At 42.6% G+C, this 21638-nt stretch overlaps 1 protein-coding gene across 1 annotated transcript in view; it reads right to left on the reverse strand.

Annotated features, from left to right (window-relative positions):
* klf7b (Kruppel-like factor 7b) overlaps positions 1 to 18394 on the reverse strand; it is a 69729-nt gene extending 51335 nt beyond the window's left edge. Inside the window, exon 1 of the mRNA XM_055031660.1 lies at positions 17824 to 18394. Within this exon, the coding sequence (XP_054887635.1) occupies positions 17824 to 17925 (102 nt within the window). The 5' untranslated portion in view covers positions 17926 to 18394. The remainder of the gene's footprint in view (positions 1 to 17823) is intronic.
* Between the last annotated feature and the right edge of the window lie 3244 nt (positions 18395 to 21638).

Here is a 21638-nt window from a genome sequence, read left to right on the forward strand (position 1 = left end):
CGGGAGACGCGCCGATGCGTATCAGAGACAGAAAGTCAACAACGCCGTTGACCTGCCGACGATGCCGCTCGGCGTCGTGTTTACAGATCAAGGACGAGCAGAGAGCGAAGCTCTGAATCAACACTCCAACCGAGTGGGGAAGTCTGCCACCGCCGCGGAGCTGGAAGTCTGAAGGAACGCGGCGCCACGTCTGCGACATCCGGGCGCGTCACTCCGCCGCCTAACCCGGCAGACAGCTGGCGGAGGAAAACCGCGCAAACCGAGAAGTGAAACAACGGACGGCAAGAGGTGACTTTGGTCAAACAGAACGATGCAAAAGCGGATAATTTATTTACTTATTTAATTAATTAATTAATTAATTAATTTATTTATTTTAAAGCTCTTCTGAACAAGTAGCCGGGCAGGCTACTTGTTCTCTTGGCTTGGGTTTGTTTGTATCCACAAAACTTCCATCCTCATCAACACGCCCGTTTCCTTAAAATGTTTTTAGAAACAAGGTGAGCTGCCTGATTAATTTGTGTTTACAGCAGTGACTTAGTGTAGCATTTAGCAGCTGGCTGATAAAGGACGTCTCACCGTATTAAGGTTGACGTCGCGCAGGTGGCGTTTCTGTTTGCAACGCAGGTGGCTGTAAATGAACGGCTAATGAATGAAGCTTTGTGCTGGAGAGACTCTGGATGTTTTCTCAGATTTGATCTGCGGGGATCCATTTTACACTGTAACACACTGCGTGGAAAACATGGGAGAAATTTGTGAAAACTCCAGTTTGTTTCATGAATATCGTCAACGCGCACTCCGTAGATCTGCACAAGTACTGCAGAGATGGACTAATCAGGCCTTCGCAAGTTTATTTAAGGTCTGATCAGTCAGTTTTGTCCCACTGGAGCCTCAGTCATCCTGATCAGCTGTAATTGATCATCAGCGGGTCAAATGTGGAAAAGATATGTTTTTTTTCTGCTTAACTGTAAGATTGTTGCACTTATTGAACATGTTTTTAGTTCTGCAAAGCTCAGATAAATATAAGGGGCATCTTCAAATATCTCTGTGCCGTTTGAATCAAAACTATTTTCTCTTATGCGTCACAATCCTTCTAAGAAATGTTTGCGTACTATAAAAGATTAGATTTTTTTTATATACACTTATTGGGGATCGCGTCTGCATTTCATTTGTGATGAACAAAAAAAAAAAAAAGGTTGTTGGCAAATTCATTAGTGCATCACCAATTCATTTTTATCTTTACACAAACTGGCTTTTGTCTGGAATAAAAAGCGCTTCTCCTGTTAGTTTTCACACACACACAAACACACACACGCACACACACAACTGAAGGGACAAGTCAAGGCATAAATTAATACATAACAAATGAAGTCATCACTTATACATCCACCACCCTTTATTTCACACACCCAAAGAGAGTCACGCATGCTCACACAACACAATGACCTCATCCCCCACTTTATCCCCCACCACCCCATCTCTCTCTCTCTCTCTCTCTCTCTCTCTCTCTCTCTCGCTCACACACACGCACACATGCACACACACACCTCATGCACAGAAAGGGTCAATCCATTAAAAAGCAACAGCAGCTGATCCCTGGCTGTATGTTGCACTCGTTTCACTTCATTGTCTCCAACAGACTGATGTAAATATATCAGAGGGCCAGTAGATGATCAGGATCAATAATCGAGTCATCGCGGTGCGCACTATAACATCTAATCTCAGACAAAACGTCAAAGCATGTTTCAGAAGTTTGGGTTTCTGTTCTAGAGCTTCATAAAGAGCAGACACTGATAGAAATATTGATAAAAAATGCTTCCTGAACAGGTCTGATCAAAACTTCGTTGTAGAGTCGGTCTTAATTTCTGTGCTTCAGTGACTGAAGGCAAATATTCTTGTTTTGGTCCTGAGTACAGCATAAACTAAACCTCTAACCATTCGACACGTGGACTTCTCTAAAAACTATGAAAAATGAAAACAATACGCAGCAGTTTGTTGATTTTCAGAGAGAATTTATATTAGTAATAGGAGTTTTAAAGTCCTTTTCATAATCGTCATCTGACGTTGACATTAAAAAATGTGTGTATTGTTGTTGGTTGATACGTTTACAGAAAGAAACTTGTCGGAGTTGTTTTTTTTGTTTGTTTGTTTGGCGTTTTCACACCAGAGGAGTTCGGTTCTCTTTAACCGAAGAGTCTATTTCTGCTTTGTTTGATTCATTTAGATCAAACAAGCATCTAAGAATCAGGAAGAATATTTAAACAAAAAAAAAAAAACAACAACAACCTAACATCATTGTATTAATGTATATTCATCTTTAATTTTACAACTGGCTAAAAATGCTCTGAACTCCACATTAAAATGAATTAATCCACAGAATGGAAACCATCTTACACAGCAGATGCTAAAATCTACAGTCCTCTTCAACTTGTATTTGGACTTGCAGCCAATCAGCACCAATGAATGAACGCTGCTTCTGGATTGGCTGCTTTGCAAATGACAACCAATAACGTGTTGAGCTGCATTGCTGTATTTTAGCTTCCAAAGCCTCATTTTTGTTCAAATATGTCAGGATGTGCTGTACAAAAATGTCTGCTCATGGATGAATTTTACACAAATGATTTGGAGTTCCCCAGAAAAATCGACAAATAGTTGAATGCGTGACAGGGGTCCACTGCATGTTAGACTATGTGTGCTTAAAACCTTATGCGGAGCTGAAACTAAATGCGTGAGTTTCTTCTTCTAAAGGATAGATAACAAGTCTGACGATTCAGATCTAAACAGGTTGTGCTTCTCGTTCAGACTGCATGCATTCAGTCCTCGGTTATTCACAGGGAACAAATCCCTCTCTTTTTACGCCCGTGTAAAAAGGCCACAAATAACAGGATGCTTTACTGTTTCATTCAGCATTCAAACCAAAGCGCAGTTTGCATGTTTCCTGTCATTCTAAATCGGACAATTCGCTACGTTTTCAAACCTTGAATGGGAGCACCTGGATTTGTTTGTTTGCATGAAGAGGATTAGGATTTGCAAACGGCAGATATTCTTTGATAAAAACAGAATTTGGCTGGGTAGATAATCTTATCTACGTTGCAGCCCATAATTATTATTATTTTGCCAAAAAGAACTTTGAAAAGCTTCGTCGTTCAGCTGCTGATCCAACACATTACTGAGGGTTTGTGTGACAGGCATTTCATTTAACTACAAGAAAATCCTAAAAAGGAAATGTTTACCAGATTTTGTGTGTGTGTGTGAATGTGAGAGACTTCTGGGAGGCAGCCATCGTCATCACACCTTCTCTCCTTTCTTTTCATGCACACCAGGTTGCCTTCTGTCTTCTGTACCTCCAGAGGTTTTGGTATTTTGAGGAAGCCACTGATCTCATCGGCCTTGCTGGAAAGCAAAGCAGGTGGCTGCATGAGTCATGCAGCCGGGAGTGCGTGCGCGTGTGCGTCTGTTTGCGCATTTGCAGATGAAACCGTCTCTGCATGAAAGTCTTGGGGGTAAAAAAGAAACGCTCTCCTCCACTCTGGAAGTTCACGCTTTAATAATTCAGACGGCTCCCTTCTCCCACGGGCATGCACTCGCACAAAAAGAGGGAGAAAAAAAAAAAAAAGAAAAAATAACAAAATAACGTGTTTACAATTGGCATCAAAGGGACATTTGCTTATCATCCAGAAGGAAATCGAGACCATGTCCAGTCTAATGTGCGTAATTGTGAAAAAGCTTCTTTGTCTGTGCCTGCGAGCCTCAAGCTGCGCTCTTCAGCAGCACGATAAGCCGCATGATCTCATGTTTGTAAGGCAGTCTGGAAATTATTTTAACTCAGATGAAAGGGACGGGAGATATGACGACTTGCAAGCTCGGCACCATGTTCCGCAATAACAATAGCTAAAGCGTTTAAAAATCTGTTCGGCAAACACAGCGAAACGCAAAAAAAAAACAACAACAAAACGCCATCAAAGTCAACTGACCAATCAAATGGGTTCAGGGCGCCAGCGACTTTAATGGTGCAGTTTATCCCCAAAACAGGCCACAATATCAGCTTCCAACTGTATTTTGTGTTTAAACAGCGATTTTTATTGCTGATTTTGTAGAGTCAAAAGTAAAAAAAAAAAACATTTTACTGTTTGGGATTTGAAAAAGTCTTGTACAGTTTTCCATGGTTGCCATAAATCTGCATTCTTATGGGACATTTGTGCATCCCATCAGGGAAGTGATATTTAAAGCGTTTATTATTCAAAACAATTCATAGTACTAAGTTGACCCGTAATATATTTTCGCAAAACCAAAATCCTGATAAGTTTAGGATAATTACTGGCATCAAATTAAAGTATAACAATATGACAGAAGTGTTTACGCTGATTTACAGGAAATGGAAGCAGTTCTTTTTAATCTCATTTTTCCATTTTCTATAAAATAAAAGGTATTTCTTGGTTGTTTTTAATTTTTTCACCTCGACTGTACTGCATCAGTAGGAAACTCAAGATGACAGCTTAAAAAAAACATGCAAACTATCATGCATTCAAGGAAAAGCAGTGTGTCTCCGGGTGACATCACGGTCGGAGGAAGGGAGGTAGGGGGAGGCGGCGGCGTCATATTTATTTTTAATCACTATCTTATCTTTGAGCTGTCATAAGAAACAACAGAAACACGGTGTCGACGATGACATGTGCACGGTTTGATCAAACGAACAACGGCTTCATACGCTGATAAAACCATAAAAATAAAGAAAAAAGTCACCTGCTCTCTGAAACAGTTCTCTCTTCTTTTTTTTTAAAGAATAAAGACTCGAGTAAACAGAAGTAAAAGCTACTCAAACATTGTCAAAGTAAAAACAAAACAAAAAGAAACTGATGTGTTTGCAATTTGTAAAATATCACATTTTCCCACATAGACACTTCTAATTTGCACTATCCCCGACAATTTGTTCAAACACACTTAGCAGTGAGTTCAGAGCCGAAATGCACTTATCCACACACACACACACACACGCACACGCACGCACACACAAACGCGCGCACAGCAGCACTTGCACACTCCCTCAGGTATTCCTGGCAACATAATGGATTAAAATAGCTGGCGACCCACATATCCCCGTCCACCAAGAAAGGCACCGTTGAGCCAGACAATGAAAAGAAATCTCCTTGTCCACAGCTGGCCGGGTTCAGAAGTTTTAATTATGAAACCGACTGACTGTGGCCCAAATATTAAAAATGACTTGTATTTTTAGCCACGCAACACACTCAAGAGATATTTGGAGATCAGGAAGACAAGATATTTCGTAAAGTTTGGTGTAGAAAACCTTACTGGGCCCATCGTAAGCCAAAACAGTGGAGATATTTTAAGGAAATTACGTGCCGTATTGTCAGAGGCAACGTTTCGGAGGAAGGCGGAGGAGGTTCTGATTCTGTCAGCCGCCGCCTTTTCCTCCCCAGCCTGACATAAAGGCGTGCTTCTGCAGAGGCAGGAAGAGAAACAGGCCAAAATTCCCAAGGTCATTCTCCTCCAGCGCATCTGACCCATTTACTGTCCCGCTCTGAACACGCGCCGCAGTCGTGCCTGAATAAAGGTGCACTATGATGCAGCGGCAACGCTTTGGCTGCCGTCCAGCTCCGTCTCATTTGTCACAGTCGCACCTTCGCTGTAGCGCCGCCACCGCCGCCGCACACACCCGACTTTCAGCCCAACTTCCCAAAGGAACCTCTCCACAACGAGCTTTCATGCAGGCTCACTTACAGTGCGACTTTGACTCCTGCTTGGCAATAAAACAAAAAAGAAATTGACACGTTATGGCAACATTTGGTACTTCTGGATATTCACAGTCATGTTCGGTGCAGCACTGTCACAAGAAGGTCCTGGGTTTGAATCCCAGTCTGGGGGTGACTGTACGGATTTAGCACGCTGCATGAAGTACTCCGTCTTCCTTCCACCATAAAAACATGACTATTAACTTAATTGATCTCTGTAGAAAGTGTCTTGAGTTGTGTGTGTGTGTGGTTGTCTGTCCTGTGTGTGTGAGTGTGTGTGTGTGTGTGTGTGTGTGTGTGTGTGTGTGTGTGTGTGTGTGTGTGTGTGTGTGTGTGTGTGTGTGTGTTTGTGTGTGTGTGTGTGTGGTGTTGGCCTGAGATGAACTGGCGACCCTGTGAGGGCGTGTCCCGCCTCTCGGCTGCGCTGACTGCTGGGTCTCCGCGCCTGTGCAAGGACAAGCGGGTCCAGATGATGGATGCTCGTTTCGCCTCCTTCACCTTTAGCGTTTTTGATTCTTTTTTTTTTTTTTTCTACCCTAACTTTTTCTAGTTGCCACAAAAGGGAGCCGTCTGCTGCGTGGGAGATCCAGGTGAGGAGATTGGCGAACGCTAACCTGCAGAAGGTCACTCCGAGGAGAAACAAAGCCAAAAATGAACGAGTCTTACACACAGTCTCATGAAAATATTGTGCAATGCATTTATAAACGACGACTGAGTTGTTGAGGTGCTATTTAACTCAACACACTAAACTACAAAGACACACAAATGGATACGCGAGTACGAAACGGTTCGTTAACCAGGCGCAGGAAGAGACGAAAAGGCAGAGTGAGAGACTGACCCGGTACAGCGCCCCCTGGAGGATTAAGGGGAACATTTTTCTTTTGCATTAACTTGCAATATGCATCCTGCAATATTTGCTGGTCTATTTTCTATACAGTCACAAATATCAATTTAAAGTTTGACACTTTCACTGAAGAGTCTCAGTGAAAATGTGTTTATTTTGAACTGTTTGGTGCAAAAAATAAATAAATAAAAAAAACTGACAGAAAATTGATTTATTCACTGCATGTTTATGTCTGCTTGTGGCAGGTCGAGATGGAAATGCACATGAAAACTTTAAACTGTTCAGACCGACACAGTTTTATTAGGCGATTTTATTACCTTGTGACAATAACTCAGAAACAGTCCAGATAGTTTGGATGTATTTTTTTCTTTCTCTCCTACTTATGGAAAGTTTCTATTTAGGTTTGTGGTCCATTTCTGCACTACAGAAAAAGACATAAAACAGATATTTATATTATGTAACAGCAGAAAGTATGACGGCTGCTATCAGAAAAGCTGACAGTATTCAATTATTCTAATCAGTGCATTATTGCAACAGAACGCAAAAATTAAAAAAATCCTCTATGTCCCCTAGGGGGCGGCGTAACCTGAAACCTGTGATAGCAAATAAATGCTAAATAAAACCATTAAACTCGCTGACAGCATTTATGACACAGATTATCAGCCTGTTTGTCTAAATGATCGTTTTAAACCCAAACAGACTCAGGACGTGTGTATTTTACTTCTCTTCTGTTTATTTGAGACAAAATGCAGCAACATAACAATAAGAGGTGAAATAAGGAATTCAATGACATCTATTCACTTTTTACTGAAAACCGACTCACATCAAGTGGATATAAGTTCAGAATTAATTCAGTCTTTCATGTATTTGGGTAAAAAAAAAAGAAAGAAAAAAAGACGTGTCAGAATCAGAGGTTGGAACGGATGTCACTTTACTTTTGAAAATAGGCTAAATATGGGAGATTTACAGATTTTTGCGCAGTAAAACGATTACTGATTGGTTTTTATAACGAAGGTCCAACTGGTTTTGAAGAAGAAATAGACGACGAGTCCAAAAACCTCAAAAAACTTAAATTTTGCTCAAGTGCGACAAACACAGGTTTGGAGGTTGTGTTATTTTTGAAGGGCGTCCCGTGAAAACAGCCGCTTCGTTATCACAACTGTTGACCAGGAAATGTTTGTCTGTGTCATGAAGCAGACAGCTGGACACCGGAGGACTGCGCTGTTAAAGAGCCGGCAGATGGTGAAGGAAAGCTGGACTTTATATATGCTGTAAACTTTACAGGAATGCTCTTGTATTATTTTTCTCTGAGACTGAAATGAAAATGCTTTGCATCGTCACCGAACCAGACAGGTTTTTGTTTCTAGTCACAGTTGAATTGATCTGTGTGTTCTTGATAGTTTGGGTTCGTCTTATTGGACAGATCTGAAGATAAACGCGAGGACACGTGTGTATCCTGTTGGCCTTGGCAAGCTAGCGGGCGCACACACACACACACACACACACACACACACACACACACACACACACACACACACACACACACACACACACACACAAACACAGGATGTTGCACATTCATGGTGTGCAACATCCTCTGCACACTGAATGATCTCATCTCTCACACACAGAGGGGCTTAAATATTAAAATCGCAGATGAAGTCAGCCTCTTCACCGGCTCTACAAAGAGGAAAACGCACACAAGCAGCAGCAAAAGTAAAGCGAAGTGTTCTCCTAAGATAAATTCACATCCAGCAGCGCTACGTGTTGGAAGCATTTCTGCTCTTGCGATTGCAAAAGAGAGGAAGCAGAAGCGGAGAGAGGAAGCGCATCCGACGCCGACTGTTTGTGTTTTCATCAGTGGAGGACAAAGCCTCCTCTACTCCATGCTGGTCTGAGTCACCGACATGTATTTACCTTTAAAAATGTCAACTGTTCCCAGACAAAAAGGGCTGTTTGGGTGAGGTGGGAGGTCACAAGGCTTCACCCCTGAGCCAATTGATCGGCAAACACCGGCTCAGCAGGATGTGGAGACAAAAAAGACTCAACACACCTGAGCCTGTGATCACAGCCCTGACTGCTGATAATGAAAGTGAATAAATCAAACACTACTGGGTGTTTGATTTGACAGAAAAAAATAATACAGTTTTAAATTCTGAGCAACATGACGGAGAATTGTCGTAAAGTGTTTAGTTGGGGGTGAAAGGTTTTCCTCCTGTTGTTCTCTTCAAGTAATCCATTTTTCTTGCTTGATTTTTATTTTTTATTCTGAATCAACCTCCTACCCCAAAACTGTTCAGTTAAACCCTTAAAAGCCGTTATTTGCCACAATCCATGTTCACAAAACTGTGTCATCATTAATTTCTAAAGTAGTACAAACATCGTTTTCCATTCTCTTTTCGCTCCAGCAGCAGTCGTCCCCCTGCAACAAGTTTTCAAGACAAGCAGAGCTGAACGTATTCGTCTCCCCGAGATGTGACGGAACTGACGATATTTATTCATCTTTGTTTTGTTGTTGTTGTTTTTTTTATCAAACAGCAGGTTGTAAACCAGAACAGCGCAGTTCCTAAAATGCGGGGCTTTTGGTCGGAAAAGGAAAAAAAAAAAACGCAGCAAATCGGAACCACATGAGACCCATTAGGACGAGTCGCTTCACAATAACAGATATCCCGTGTGTGTGCTCCAAGCATGCAGAGATGAATGAGTAAATCTCCTTATAAACTGTAGTAATCGGGCTCCGTGGTGAATAGAGCTGGAGAAAGGCACTCATCTTGAAAGATCAGGACTATAGCTTTCACAGCGTAAGCTCTCTCTCTCTCTCTCTTTCTCTCTCTCTCTCTCCATCACGAGTGCAGTTCATTTGTTCTGCCTTCCTGCCGTTTCAGTCTGACTGCTCAGTTTCTTATCTAATCTCTGCCTTATTCACTCACTGAATCTCGGGCTCCCAGGACACCGTCGGCGGGTTTTGACGCGAGCGGCTGGAAATTATGAGCTGAAGACAACAACAGCGTCTTTACCTCATAATCCCCCCCATCACCCTGCAAAAACAGAGAAAAAGGAATGAAGAAATATTTATAACCAGCATTATCAATGGAAAAATAATTCTTTATGGATTAAAAGTTTATCCTTCGATTCATCCCTTTTCAGCTTTAGATGACGGAGCAATACACAAGATTTTTTTTGTTTCTTTTAGCTAATCAAGAAACTTCAGTTCAGAATTTCATTTACCTTCAAAGTCTGCGGTCTTTGTCTCACTACAGCCGGCGACATCAGCCGCCTAAATGCGATTTTCCACATTTTATTCTTGCAAAAGAATAATTTTCCAAGTTATTATTTACCACGCAGGGCGACTAATGAGATGAGATCCGAATCACTGGAAGTGCAAACCAACAGGTCGTCACCAACAGGTCGTCACCGAAGACGTGATGCATTAAGCTAAGCAGCCATATTGGATTTGGAGGTCGGCGTTGGAGAGAAAGCTCCAACTTTCCAAATGAAAACTTTTGATTCCAGAGGATGTTGTACCTCTGAGAAGCACAACGTGGCAAATCTCAGTTCATATCAATTTGTCAAAGTGTGCAATAATGCAGTTAAACAATATGAAATATTGTATTAGGTGTCATATCCCAAGCCTCATGCATTTAGTCCAAAAACATGCTTGAAAAGTCAAGCATATATTTTTGTGCTCAAGCTCGCAAAGTGGATTCAAGTTCAAAAATATTACAAATAAACTCATTTGCATGTTTTTGTGTTTTTATGCAGCTCTGCTGCTGTGCAAATGGAGGCCATCTTAAGATTCCAAGCAGCAGCGTGGCAACAAACGCATTAGCACACTTAGATATCATCTCAAGATGTAATTTGATGCATCGATGCCACTTTTCTTTCTTTTTTTTTTTTTTTTTTTTAGTTTGGTTTTTTTGTGACTCTTGAGGCTTTCATTCAAACGTAGCTGGACAGGAAGAAGTTTTCTCCAAGATTACCACGATCGATGCGCTTTAACTAGGACGATGCCGGGGATCGACATAGTTGTCCAAAAGCTCACCATCCGAATGAGAAAATGCCGTAAGACGTCCCCCTCCGCAGAAGTATGTTCAGAGACATCGACGCTGAATTTCTGCGATTTTAATTTGAAGTATGCTTTGCTTCACGCAACACGAGAGCACTGGAGTAAAGTTGGAGTTCACTCGATGAAAGGACATTTTCCCACGTTTAAAAAGAGCCACATTTCCATCTCTCTCTCTCTCTCTCATCACTCAGCGCACGAAGAGGAGCTTTTTATTCGTCGACCTCTTTCACCTTTCGTCTTGCGCTGCTCTCACACTTCCATCTTTTTTCTCTACATTCTTTTGTTTCTCTCCCCGGCTTCATGGTTTTTTTTTATCTGCTGTGACTATGACAAAGCAGCTGTGCTCCGCAGACAATTACATAACTGCATATATGTGTGTGTGTGTGTGTGTGTGTGTGTGTGTGTGTGTGTGTGTGTGTGTGTGTGTGTGTGTGTGTGTGTGCCAACCCGGGGCAAACTGTGAGACACACACCAAAGGAGGGCAGAAAGAGAGAAAAGGTCCAAAAGTCTCGGCTTTTCTGACCAACTTTAATCTGCGCTTTTATGTTGTCTGCAGGTGTTTTCGGCATCTCTCGTCCTCTTTCTCTTACCAAGCGCCCCTCCGTCCCTGCCCCAAACCCCTCCACCCTTCACTCCATCCCCAGAGTTACTGGGCTGTGAAATGTGAAAAACTGCAGCATGCATGGCGATTCATTATCTTGTCAAACTTCCCCGAGCCCGCCTCAAGCCGTGGGCAGAGAGCGAGAGAGGCAAACAGAGTGAGAAAGAAAAAGGGAGAGAGAGAGAGAGAGAGAGAGAGAACGGTTCATGCAGTGGTCACTGCAGCAGGTCAACAGGTTGCAGAGCAGATGAGAAGGAGGGCAGAAGAGAAAAAAAAAGAAAGAAAAAGCAGACGGTATGCATGAGTAGCTGCACAGCCTGCAAGCGTATTCTGCAGCTTGGACACTCCGCTGGTTTGCTGGGGGTTTGTTTTATTTTCATTTACTTTAGAGATCTGTAAGCAGTATTCTGTCAGAGCTCAGTGACCATGATGCAGTTTGGCTTGGATGTTTTTATTGCTGCAACACAAGCAGACAGGAGTTTTAACTTTCTTTTATGCTTTAAAAGCCCAGAAAACAACACAGGATAGACGAGTAAAAACTCCATTTTGAATGTCAGTTCTGTTTTTTTTTTAAATTTTATTGTCGTTATTGTGTTTGCTTATAAGTCTTACCTGGAATTGTGACATGCATGTTGTACTGTACTGATTGGGAAGCTGTATATATTTTACAGATTTGAAATAAATAATACAGTAGGTCTAGTTTTTAATTTTTGTGTGTGTGTGTGTGTGTGTGTGTGTGTGTGTGTGTGTGTGTGTGTGTGTGTGTGGGTGTGTGTGTGTGTGTGGTGGGTGTGTGTGTGTGTGTGTCTGTGTGTGGTGTGTGTGTGTGTGTGTGTGTGTGTGTGTGTGTGTGTGTGTGTGTGTGTGTGTGTGTGTGTTGACCTTAAAAAGCCCTGAGATGTGTTAATGTGTTCAAAGACGCAGGATGGAAAGAGGAAGGTTCAAGAAATGGTATTCATGAGGCTGGAAAGCAAATTTAGGTTAGTTGTCGAAGCATCTCTCCATAACGTCCGACGATATTCTCTCCTGGATCTGCTCGAGAAACATGACACTGGTCCAAGCCTCTCGATCCTTTTCAATGCAAACTGCACCGTGATGTTGACAGCACAACCCCCAGACCGCCGCGCAGCTTTCGCCTCAAGCTGTTAGAATACTGTGAACATTATGTAAATATATCACTGCATTTATTACACTCCAAATACCGTTCCCATTAAATGTCCGCAAAGTTCTGATTTTGCATTACGAAGCAGCCAAGACGTCCTCAGAGAATCAGTGGATTTAGTGTGATGAGAAAAATACAAGAAAACACAACAAACAAAAATCTACTCACAAAATATATGATTGCTGTAACACCATTGAAGGTTTTTCTGTTTGTAATTGGCAAGAGAGTGAACATAACGTGCACATAAAAACTGTCGGAGAAATGATACGGAGTCTGTGTCACTTCCAGTCAAAAACACACCTCCCAGTCGAATAAACATTGAACCTTTTAATTTAATATCCGTTTTATTGTGAGTCAGTCGCCGGCTTGCCACATTGTTGCTCCAAACGATAACAAGCTGCACCGAAAAGGACTGACAAAAGGGACTTTTCCCACTTCTGAAAATCGCACGTGTTAGAAATATGTGAGCGTTTCTTTTACTGGGAAACAGAACCGGATAGGACTGGATACTGTTTTTTGTTTTAAACCATTTGCACTACCACACTGTCCGATTGCATTGAAGAAACAAGATCTAGGCTTGTAGCCTTTCCTGGACAAAAGCAGGCAAGGTTTCCCTGTAACACAGAACCGGCTGGTCTAGCAGAGTGCTGTAATGACTCCACAGCAAATAAATCAATACGCTGGAAAAGAACTACAGACACACACAGCATGTAAACTAGCAGACAAGATGAGAAAAAGATACTCGAGTCAGCCGGTTTAAAGCAACGCAACACTTTTAAATAGATACCTGCAAACCTTGCACACGCACACACACACACACACACACACACACACACACACACACACACACACACACACACACACACACACACACACACACACACACACACACACACACACACAGACACACAGACAGAGCCTATAAATGCAGCTCTAAAACATCCACATCTACTTCAATTACACTTTCAACATCCCTCTGTTTTCGCTTTCTCTACTTCCCTCTGTTTCTCATCAGACCTCCGAGCGGCTCTACTGTGGAATAAATGGATTACTCCTAATTGGGAAGTCTGAGTTTGATCCTTGACCACTCCGCACAGGCGCACAGATCCCCTCCTTCCCCCCAAAAGCCCATCACTTCAGTCCTAATGCAGAAAGATGCTGCAATTACACACAGGACGCTGTCAAATGCAACAAAAATGGCAGGCAGGTAAGACAAAGGGTGCTGTTTTTCCCTGCTTCTGTTACCGTGATGCAAAGCAGCAGCTGATAAAAGGCTGCACGAGGACACAAAGCCCTGAGAGATAAATGATAGCCACAAATCAGGTTGCCAGAGCGTGCGTGTTGTTTGTCTGACTGCGTGTCCGCATGCATGTGTGTGTGTGTGTGTGGTTCTGTCCGTCTGACAGCAAACGGCCAATTACTGTCGAAAGTGGCGGGATGAGTCCTGCCAGACCTTAGCTTTCCATTAGTGCATGCCAGCCAAGCATGTGCGCATGTGTGCGCGTGAGTGTTGGTTTGTGTTTGCGCGCATGCGCGTGTGTGTGATGTGTGTGTTTGTAAGCCTCTGAACGATGGAGTAAATGAGGGAATAGCAAGAGACAGAAGGAACAAGAGTGGAAAAAATGCGGGTGTGCCAGGTCCCTGTCTGTCGCAGCTAGTGCAGACGCATTCGAAAAAAAAAAAAAAAAAACATTTTTTTTTTCTACTCCTTCAAGCTACGATGACAGAGAATAATCCACACTTCAAAACTGCAAAAATGCACCACAAATGCTCGACGCTGAGAAAAATAAAAGTCAAAACCTGCTAAACTGTAGGATTTATTTCCAAACAGGCCGACAGAAACAAAGAGTGGCATGAAGGAGTGGCTTTCCAAGAGCAGTCTCGTCTTTCTGCAGAGGGCCTCCCAGAACATTGTTAGCCTAACTTAGCACAAACATCCTATTAGCAAAGCCATAAACCAATGGAATTGCTCCGAACAAGCAATTCAGGTCAAGTAATGGTATCCAAAATCTATCTAAAATATTACAACTTTCTTGCCAGGAAGACATCTTGGGATTTCTTGCTAAGCATTTCCTTCGCTGTTTGCACAGTAAGCAAACCTGAATTAAGTGTATTGAAAATGGCCAGAACTCTCTTTCTCTCTCTCCCTGCGATGTGTCTAATGTCATAAGCATATCCTTGAAGCAAGCAGGATATTATTTCATATACTATGAGAAAAAAAAGAAAAAAAACGAATAAGAAAACCAATCAAAAGTTTTCAAACTAAACAGCTTGATGGATAACCAACTGTCGTTTATCTTTGGAGATGAGCAGCGAGTCACTGGGAGGAGGAGGCTTCCTTTCCATCACCCTAATCTTTGGCTCCCTGTTGAGGTTTTCCACTAGATGCAAGTCAGGACTCTGGCAGGGCTGCTGAAGAACAATAATGTCAGCCAGAAATGTCTTTGGACCATCCCAAAAGACATGAGCGTGATCCCCAACATCGTCTCCAGCACAAAGTTGATTTGGTCTCATCAAAATTTGAAATGACACATGGTGTTTTCAAATATCCAACTATTAAGTTTCCAACAAAATTCGTTCCATGTTGCACTGTCAGTCAGTTTGTGTCCATTTTCACACACTTGCTCTCGATCATCGTTTATCCAGATTTGACACAGTTTTATCCGACTGCTTTTCTTTCGTGGTCTTTATGAAATCAGCAGGTCGTGATTCAAGAAGAGACCATTCAATGTGGGACGTCAGGTAACTTAGCACCTGCAAAAATCAATGAAAGTCAGATGTCGTCAACCCGAACTTCTGCTGAATCTGACCAAATGATTTCAGGATCTCCCCTTCAAACAAGTCATTAATGCAAATGTAATTCTTATTTTACCAGATTCGAAATCCTCAATCATGTTGTCCCGGTGAAAAAATCGAATATGTCCAACATGTTTAAAGCCCTAGATTGAGGAGCTTTCATATTTTTTTCTAATCATGCTTAAAGTCTTTTTGTGTACTTTTCATCCACCTATTTGTTCGCTGTAGTGGATGAACACATACAAATGGTGTGTATGTGTGTGCGCCTGGTCGTCTGTCCCGTGTCTCCTGTCCTGTCATGGACCGATCCTGCCACCGATGGAAAATGGACATATACGATGAGGAATACTTAGTTTCCGTTTTGTTTGCCTGATTGAAAACACGGCCAACCAGATGGCTCTCAAACAGGATGTGCAGCTATTTGTTAGTGTTGCCATAGCAACTGCTGTGGGATTAATCATTAATCAACCTAGAAAAGCATGGAGGGCATTATGAAATCTATTGCATCACTAGTTGGTCATGAAGTAGTTCAGCAATATGCACGTGAAATTTTTGAAGATATGCGTTCAGTATCTGTAGCACAAGACTCCAAACTGAAAGTAAACCAGTTCATTTAGATTTAAAAAAAATTTTTTTATTACACCTGAAATTATTGTTTACACTAAACAATTAACACAAATAAAGGGTAGCAAAGTGAGACGTTTGCACTGAATCCAGGATGAAGCAGCACTTAATTGGTGTGTGAGAGGAAGCATGTAGTTTCTGCTTCATCCAACACTGCAACAATTTCCATGTGCATGTTTCATAAACACACACACACCCACACACACACACACACACACACACACACACACACACACACACACACACACACACACACACACACACACACACACACTGACAATCCAGAGGAGATGGGATGCTACACACAGGCCCAGGAGAGATGTTGTATTCACATGGCTTCACATGATCTGTCTCAAGTTAACAAAAACTAAGCGTTTGAAATAAAATGAGGTCCCAATCAAGCGGGTAAACAATTCGACATGAAACACAGTGGCAGGAGGTTCGAGTGCCTAAATAGCAGGTTATAAAGCAGTCTGCAGCCTAACTTGCCCTGTCAGCTGAATGTCGTGGCGGCTGACATGCATTATTCAGCAGCATTATCTGCAAACAAACAGTGGCAGGTGTGGATGTATTATTTAAGAAAAAGTCAATTCCTATTAGGCACGTGTCCGTCTCCTACAGCTTGTGTGTTTTGTGTCTCGGAGGATAATCCCAAACATACCAGGCTGACAGACTCTCCTATTGATCACATCAGTCACACAAAGAGCAGCATCAGCCTCCAGGAGGAAAACGCGCTCATTTCCCCAGCAGCCCCCATCATCAGCATGGAACCAAGAACGCAGAATCGCTTCGCTTTCGCTGCCACTTTTACTCAATAAGCTACAGCTTGTTAAAAAATATATATATATTTTTTAAAGTGATGACAAAAATCGCAAAGCAACCAACGTGGCCAGTCACCAGATGCTGCCGCTTCCAGCTTTTTAGTTCAGCCGTTTCCTCCGACTCTGATCAGAGTCGACGGGAGCATCAACTCTGATCACACCCTCCCAGCATGGCACACGGGAGTGGCAGCATCATGCTGCGGAGGGAAATGGATGGGAGCGGGAAGGAGGACGAACCGAATCCAGGACGATCCAGTGACCCACTGGCTCACTGGATCAGGATCCAGCAAGGAGCTCAATTTGCTGGATGCAGCTAGCATCAGGATGAAGGCAGTCTAATCAGATGAGACCAAACCTGAACTTCATGGCCAAGATCCAAAAAGGTTCTGTGAGGAGGAAAACCAGCGCTGCGCATCACAACGAACACACCGTCCCCATGGTGATACACGGTGGCGGAAGAATGATGCTGTGGGAACGCTTACGTAGCCTAACGGACTGGGAAAGCTGTTGATGGGACCCCACAGTCCATCAAATCACATTCATTTATTAAAATGACCTAGTCAAAGCCCGGATCTAAATGCACGTGGGAATCTTTTAAGCGGAATTAAAAATGACAGTTTCTGTAAAAAAAACAAAAAGGAAAAAATCGGATTCTGGAGTTTTGCGCATCCAGTCCGGGCACGTGAAACGCGTCATGCTCCCGCTTTTACACTGATAATCAGGGAAGATTAATTAAACCAAGGGTCGCTGCGCCGGAGGACCACGGACACGTTCCTGTTTCTGGAGTGCGCGTAAACACCGCGCAGAGTGTTTACGCGCACTTTTCTCCTCTCTAAACGTTGCCAGTCTGTGCCACTGGTGCGCATGGATGTATCCTCCCCCTTCCCTTTCCCCTCTGTGTGCGTGTTTTTCTCCTGTCAGCGGACCTCGCGGTGCTCCATGTGAGTGAGAGAAGGGGAAAAAAAAAAAAAAAGACGCAACTAACACGGGGCTCAGCAGCGACTCCCCTCCTAATGCAAAAAAACCCCAAAAAACAACAACCACTTTTTAAACCCGCACAGAAAACATCAAACTTGCGCACTCAGGACATTTATTTCAGTTTGTGAATGTTTTAAAAAGAGACGGGTGAAGAAGAAGAAATAAAAAGCGCATCATCTCTGACCTGCTGCCAGTTCTCCTCCAGGGAAGGCATCGCCGAGAAATAACCAGTGTCATGGACGAGTTGGAGTTCCTGGAAAATACTGTAATTCGCCAAAACATCCATGGTTGACGAGGAAGGGAAAAGGGGGAAAGGGTTAAAAAAAAAAAAAAAAAAAGAAGTCAAAGTAAAGAAGTCCGGAATAGAGGCGATTAAAAACGCACTTCTTCTTTTCTCTTCTTTTTTCCCCCCCTCTTTCTGTCTCAGCGTGGACAAAACAAACCACAAAAAGCTGGAGGAAAAGCGCGAGCTGGTGCGGACGAGCGCGCACCTGAGCACTTTAATAAAAAAAAAAAAATCGAGAAACGGCAACGTGGGTAGAAAGTGTGTGTTATTTGATCTTTGTCAGCGCAATCCCAGCTCTCTCTCTCTCTCTCTCTCTCTACTCCTCCAGCTCGCTCTGTCACGCCTTCTCTCCTCAATCCGGGGGTGCCAGATCTATTTCCGCATTGCCAGATTGCCGATCGGGCTCCGTCCGAAAGCTGCCAGGTTGCCAGGTTTGCTCCTCCAGCAGCAGACTGTACCCCGGCGCGGAGAAGCGGACGGGAGTTCATGGGGAGGAGCCACCCTGTCACTCAATTTCACGCGTGACCTTATAAGGCAAATAGGGTTGATGATGTCACTCCCGTCCAATTAAGGAGGAGCTGAAACAGAGGCGGTGGGCGGCGCTTCGAGGGACGCAGCCGCGCCATTGGCTGCGTGGGCACGTCGGTCTCGCTGTAGATGGCAGCGAAGGGGGTGAGTTATTTTTAGAGGCCTATATAAAAGCAGCAGCATTCCTCTCTCAGTCACAACAGGCTGCACGGGCGAAGAGGCGAGAAGCGGGAAGTCGGCAGCTGCGGCGAAAGTGTGATTCAGCGGAAAGACGGAGGTGAGAGTCAGGAGGAGAAGAAGAAGAATCGGCGGTGTAAAAGAAGAAGAAAAGGTGCTGCGTTGTTGTTTCGGGAGGCGCGAGCGCCTCAGCTCAGATCCCTCGTGTGGTTTTCCTGTGGTTTACGTCCTGCGTGGAGAGCAGCGACTCCGTGGGAGGAAGAGCTCGGCTCAGTCCGCCCTCCTGCTCAGCTGACGAGAGGTTTTTCTTTTTGTTGTTGAGAGTGGAAATAAAAAAATGCAACAAAAGCACGTTTTGTTTTGTTTAGTTGTAGAACTATTCATTTCTCTTCCCCGACTCTATGAACACACACATCACTGGAAGTGTTGACTCTCCGTTTCATCACTTCTGCTTTCCAGCTACCAGATGACATGAGATGGGATATCCAAACGTGACAGTTTGGATAATAAATAGAGCAAAAAGTGCAGTTTGAATGCTTAAAATACTTGGGAGCTTAAATTTCCTTCAATCAATGATTTTTTTTTTTAACTTACAAGTTAAGTAAGAGTGCAAGTTAGCCGTCGTGTAATTTAAGACGTTTACACGACGCCCTGCGAAAGCTGAAACGCGCCTTTATTTTTAACTTGTTTGCTACAACGAAGACGAAGTCATGTTGAAAAACGACACGCAGTTTTCAGGGCGATTCTCACCATCAGAGATCTGAGAGAAATGCTCCATCACCCCCTTTACTCTGACACCCGTAAAGTTAAGGCGCAACCAATTCAGAAATCACTTGGTAATGAAATTAGAGCTCACCTGTGTGCAGCCAGATCTCAGTATCAATACATTTGTTTTGTTAGGGAACCTCTAAGGTTATCATTCTCTTAGATCTGATGGTCAGAGAGTGACCGGCGTCGCAAAACGCAAGCAGGCGGGTCACAGAGAGGTTTAAAATGGAGTTAAGTCATAAAGTAAAAGCCCGAATTTTTTAAACATCGCGCAGAGTTCAATTTATTAATTCATGGTAGAAACGGATATGACAATAGCTGCACTACCGAGGCCTTTCACCTTCCACAACGGGACAGCGGTCAACTCTTCATTCCACCATCGCCGCTAAGAAGGAGTAGCAAGATATCTGAGCTTCTTTAGCAAACAGTCTGACCTGCAGGTTCAGAACAAAAAACATTCATAGTCAAAGTTCAGACAAAAATCACATTGAGACCCGAACGTCCCATCCAGTCTGAGTTTAGTCCAAAGAATAATGGAGAAACAATCTGGCTATAGATGGAGATATACCCTACAGCAAAAATGTGATTTTGCAAAAATACACACATTATTAAGTTTTGATTTGGAAAAAAAACTGTCAAAATGTTTTGTTTTTAAAAAGCACGCATAATTTACCAATGTACTTTACAAATTTGCTTAAAAAAATGTTTTCAAATGGTTTCACTACATTCAGCCACTAAAATCTTACATTGAGACTTCATCAAGCAAGCAAGGAGATAATGGGTAATTAATACAACTTTTAGTAATTTACTGAAACCAATTGCTAATTTTAAGAACCTTGACTTTAAATTTTATTCTTGAATTTCTTGCATACATTTATGCAAAACTCTTTTCCCGGAGCAACAAGCGCTTCGTGTGGAAACGTCTCTCAAATGTCAGACATCAGATCCAATGTCAGACATCAGATCCACATTTGGCCCAACAATTCAAATCGTCTTATATCTCAAGCTACGTAGAAATTTCCTTTCATAATTTGATACAGTTCAGATTAGCTGGAGGTGTGGTCCCAGGTTCAGGTGTTAGGCAGCCGTAAATTGTGCAAATTTTATATAAATATATTCTAAGACAGTCTGCCAGTAGGGCCGGATTTAGAAGGATGTGGGGCCCAGAGCCACAGCCAGGTTTGGTGCCCAATCCCCAAAAGTACATTTGTTAAACTAATGCAACTCAAAGTGCATTCATAGGTATATCTGTACGTCAGCGGATATGAACTAATGCGTTCACTGGACTGTGGCTCCACTTTCTTCCTATGAAATTAGATTTTTAATTTAATCATTTTCAAATACTTGAGTAGTGTTTATATTTAGAAAAATCAAAAACGCAGAACTCAACTGCTTTGGGACAATATTTTTTAAACATAGTACAATATTTGCAAAACATGCATTTATGTAAAAAAAAAAAAAAAAAAAGAAGAAGAAGAAGCCCTTTCTAAAGTCTGGCCCAGCAGTCAAGGTGGGGTACAACCTGAACAGGTTCCCACTCACAGGGCAACACAGACAAAAACAACCAGTACACTTAAACCAACGGGTAATTCGGAGAAACTGGTTGTTTCACATTTTTGGACTGTGGGAGGAAACCGGAGTACGCAGACAGAATCAACGCATACACAGGGAGAAGAGCCGAACTCTGCACACATTCACCTCAGGCTGGGATTCAAACCTAGAACCCTCTTGCTGCAAGGCAACAGTAGTGCTACCAAATTCCCATCAAGCAGCCTGTCATAAATTCAGTCCAGTGCAACAAATTGCCTTCGGAGGTCGATGAGCTACCAAACAGTCTCCATCCATTTCTAGATATATGCAGCCGTTCTGCGAAGGTTTGCTAAAGAACATCAGGGAACGCAGAGAGTAGGTCAGTGTTGTTATGATATGAAATACTGTGAATGGGTTTGGACACTTTCCAAGCAACCATTCAAATAGTCATCTACAAATGGAAAGTTTATGGCTCCACTGCAAATGTGCCAAAACACAATACGACATGTTGAGCAAGAAGAGCATTCGTCAGACAAGCAAACAAGAGTCCGATAGTTTTTCAAGCATTTTGATATTATAGCACAAAAATATATGTGTCATTTGCATTGCCTTTTCATGTGTGTTATTTCATACTGTCATGCTATTTGAAATAGATAAAAATAAGTACATTTAAAATGAAAATGAAAACCCAATTTCAATGCCTACATCTG

Source organism: Poeciliopsis prolifica, unplaced genomic scaffold (assembly GCF_027474105.1).
Source record: "Poeciliopsis prolifica strain line A6 unplaced genomic scaffold, Auburn_PproV2 SCAFFOLD007, whole genome shotgun sequence".
Taxonomy (NCBI): Eukaryota; Metazoa; Chordata; class Actinopteri; order Cyprinodontiformes; family Poeciliidae; genus Poeciliopsis; species Poeciliopsis prolifica.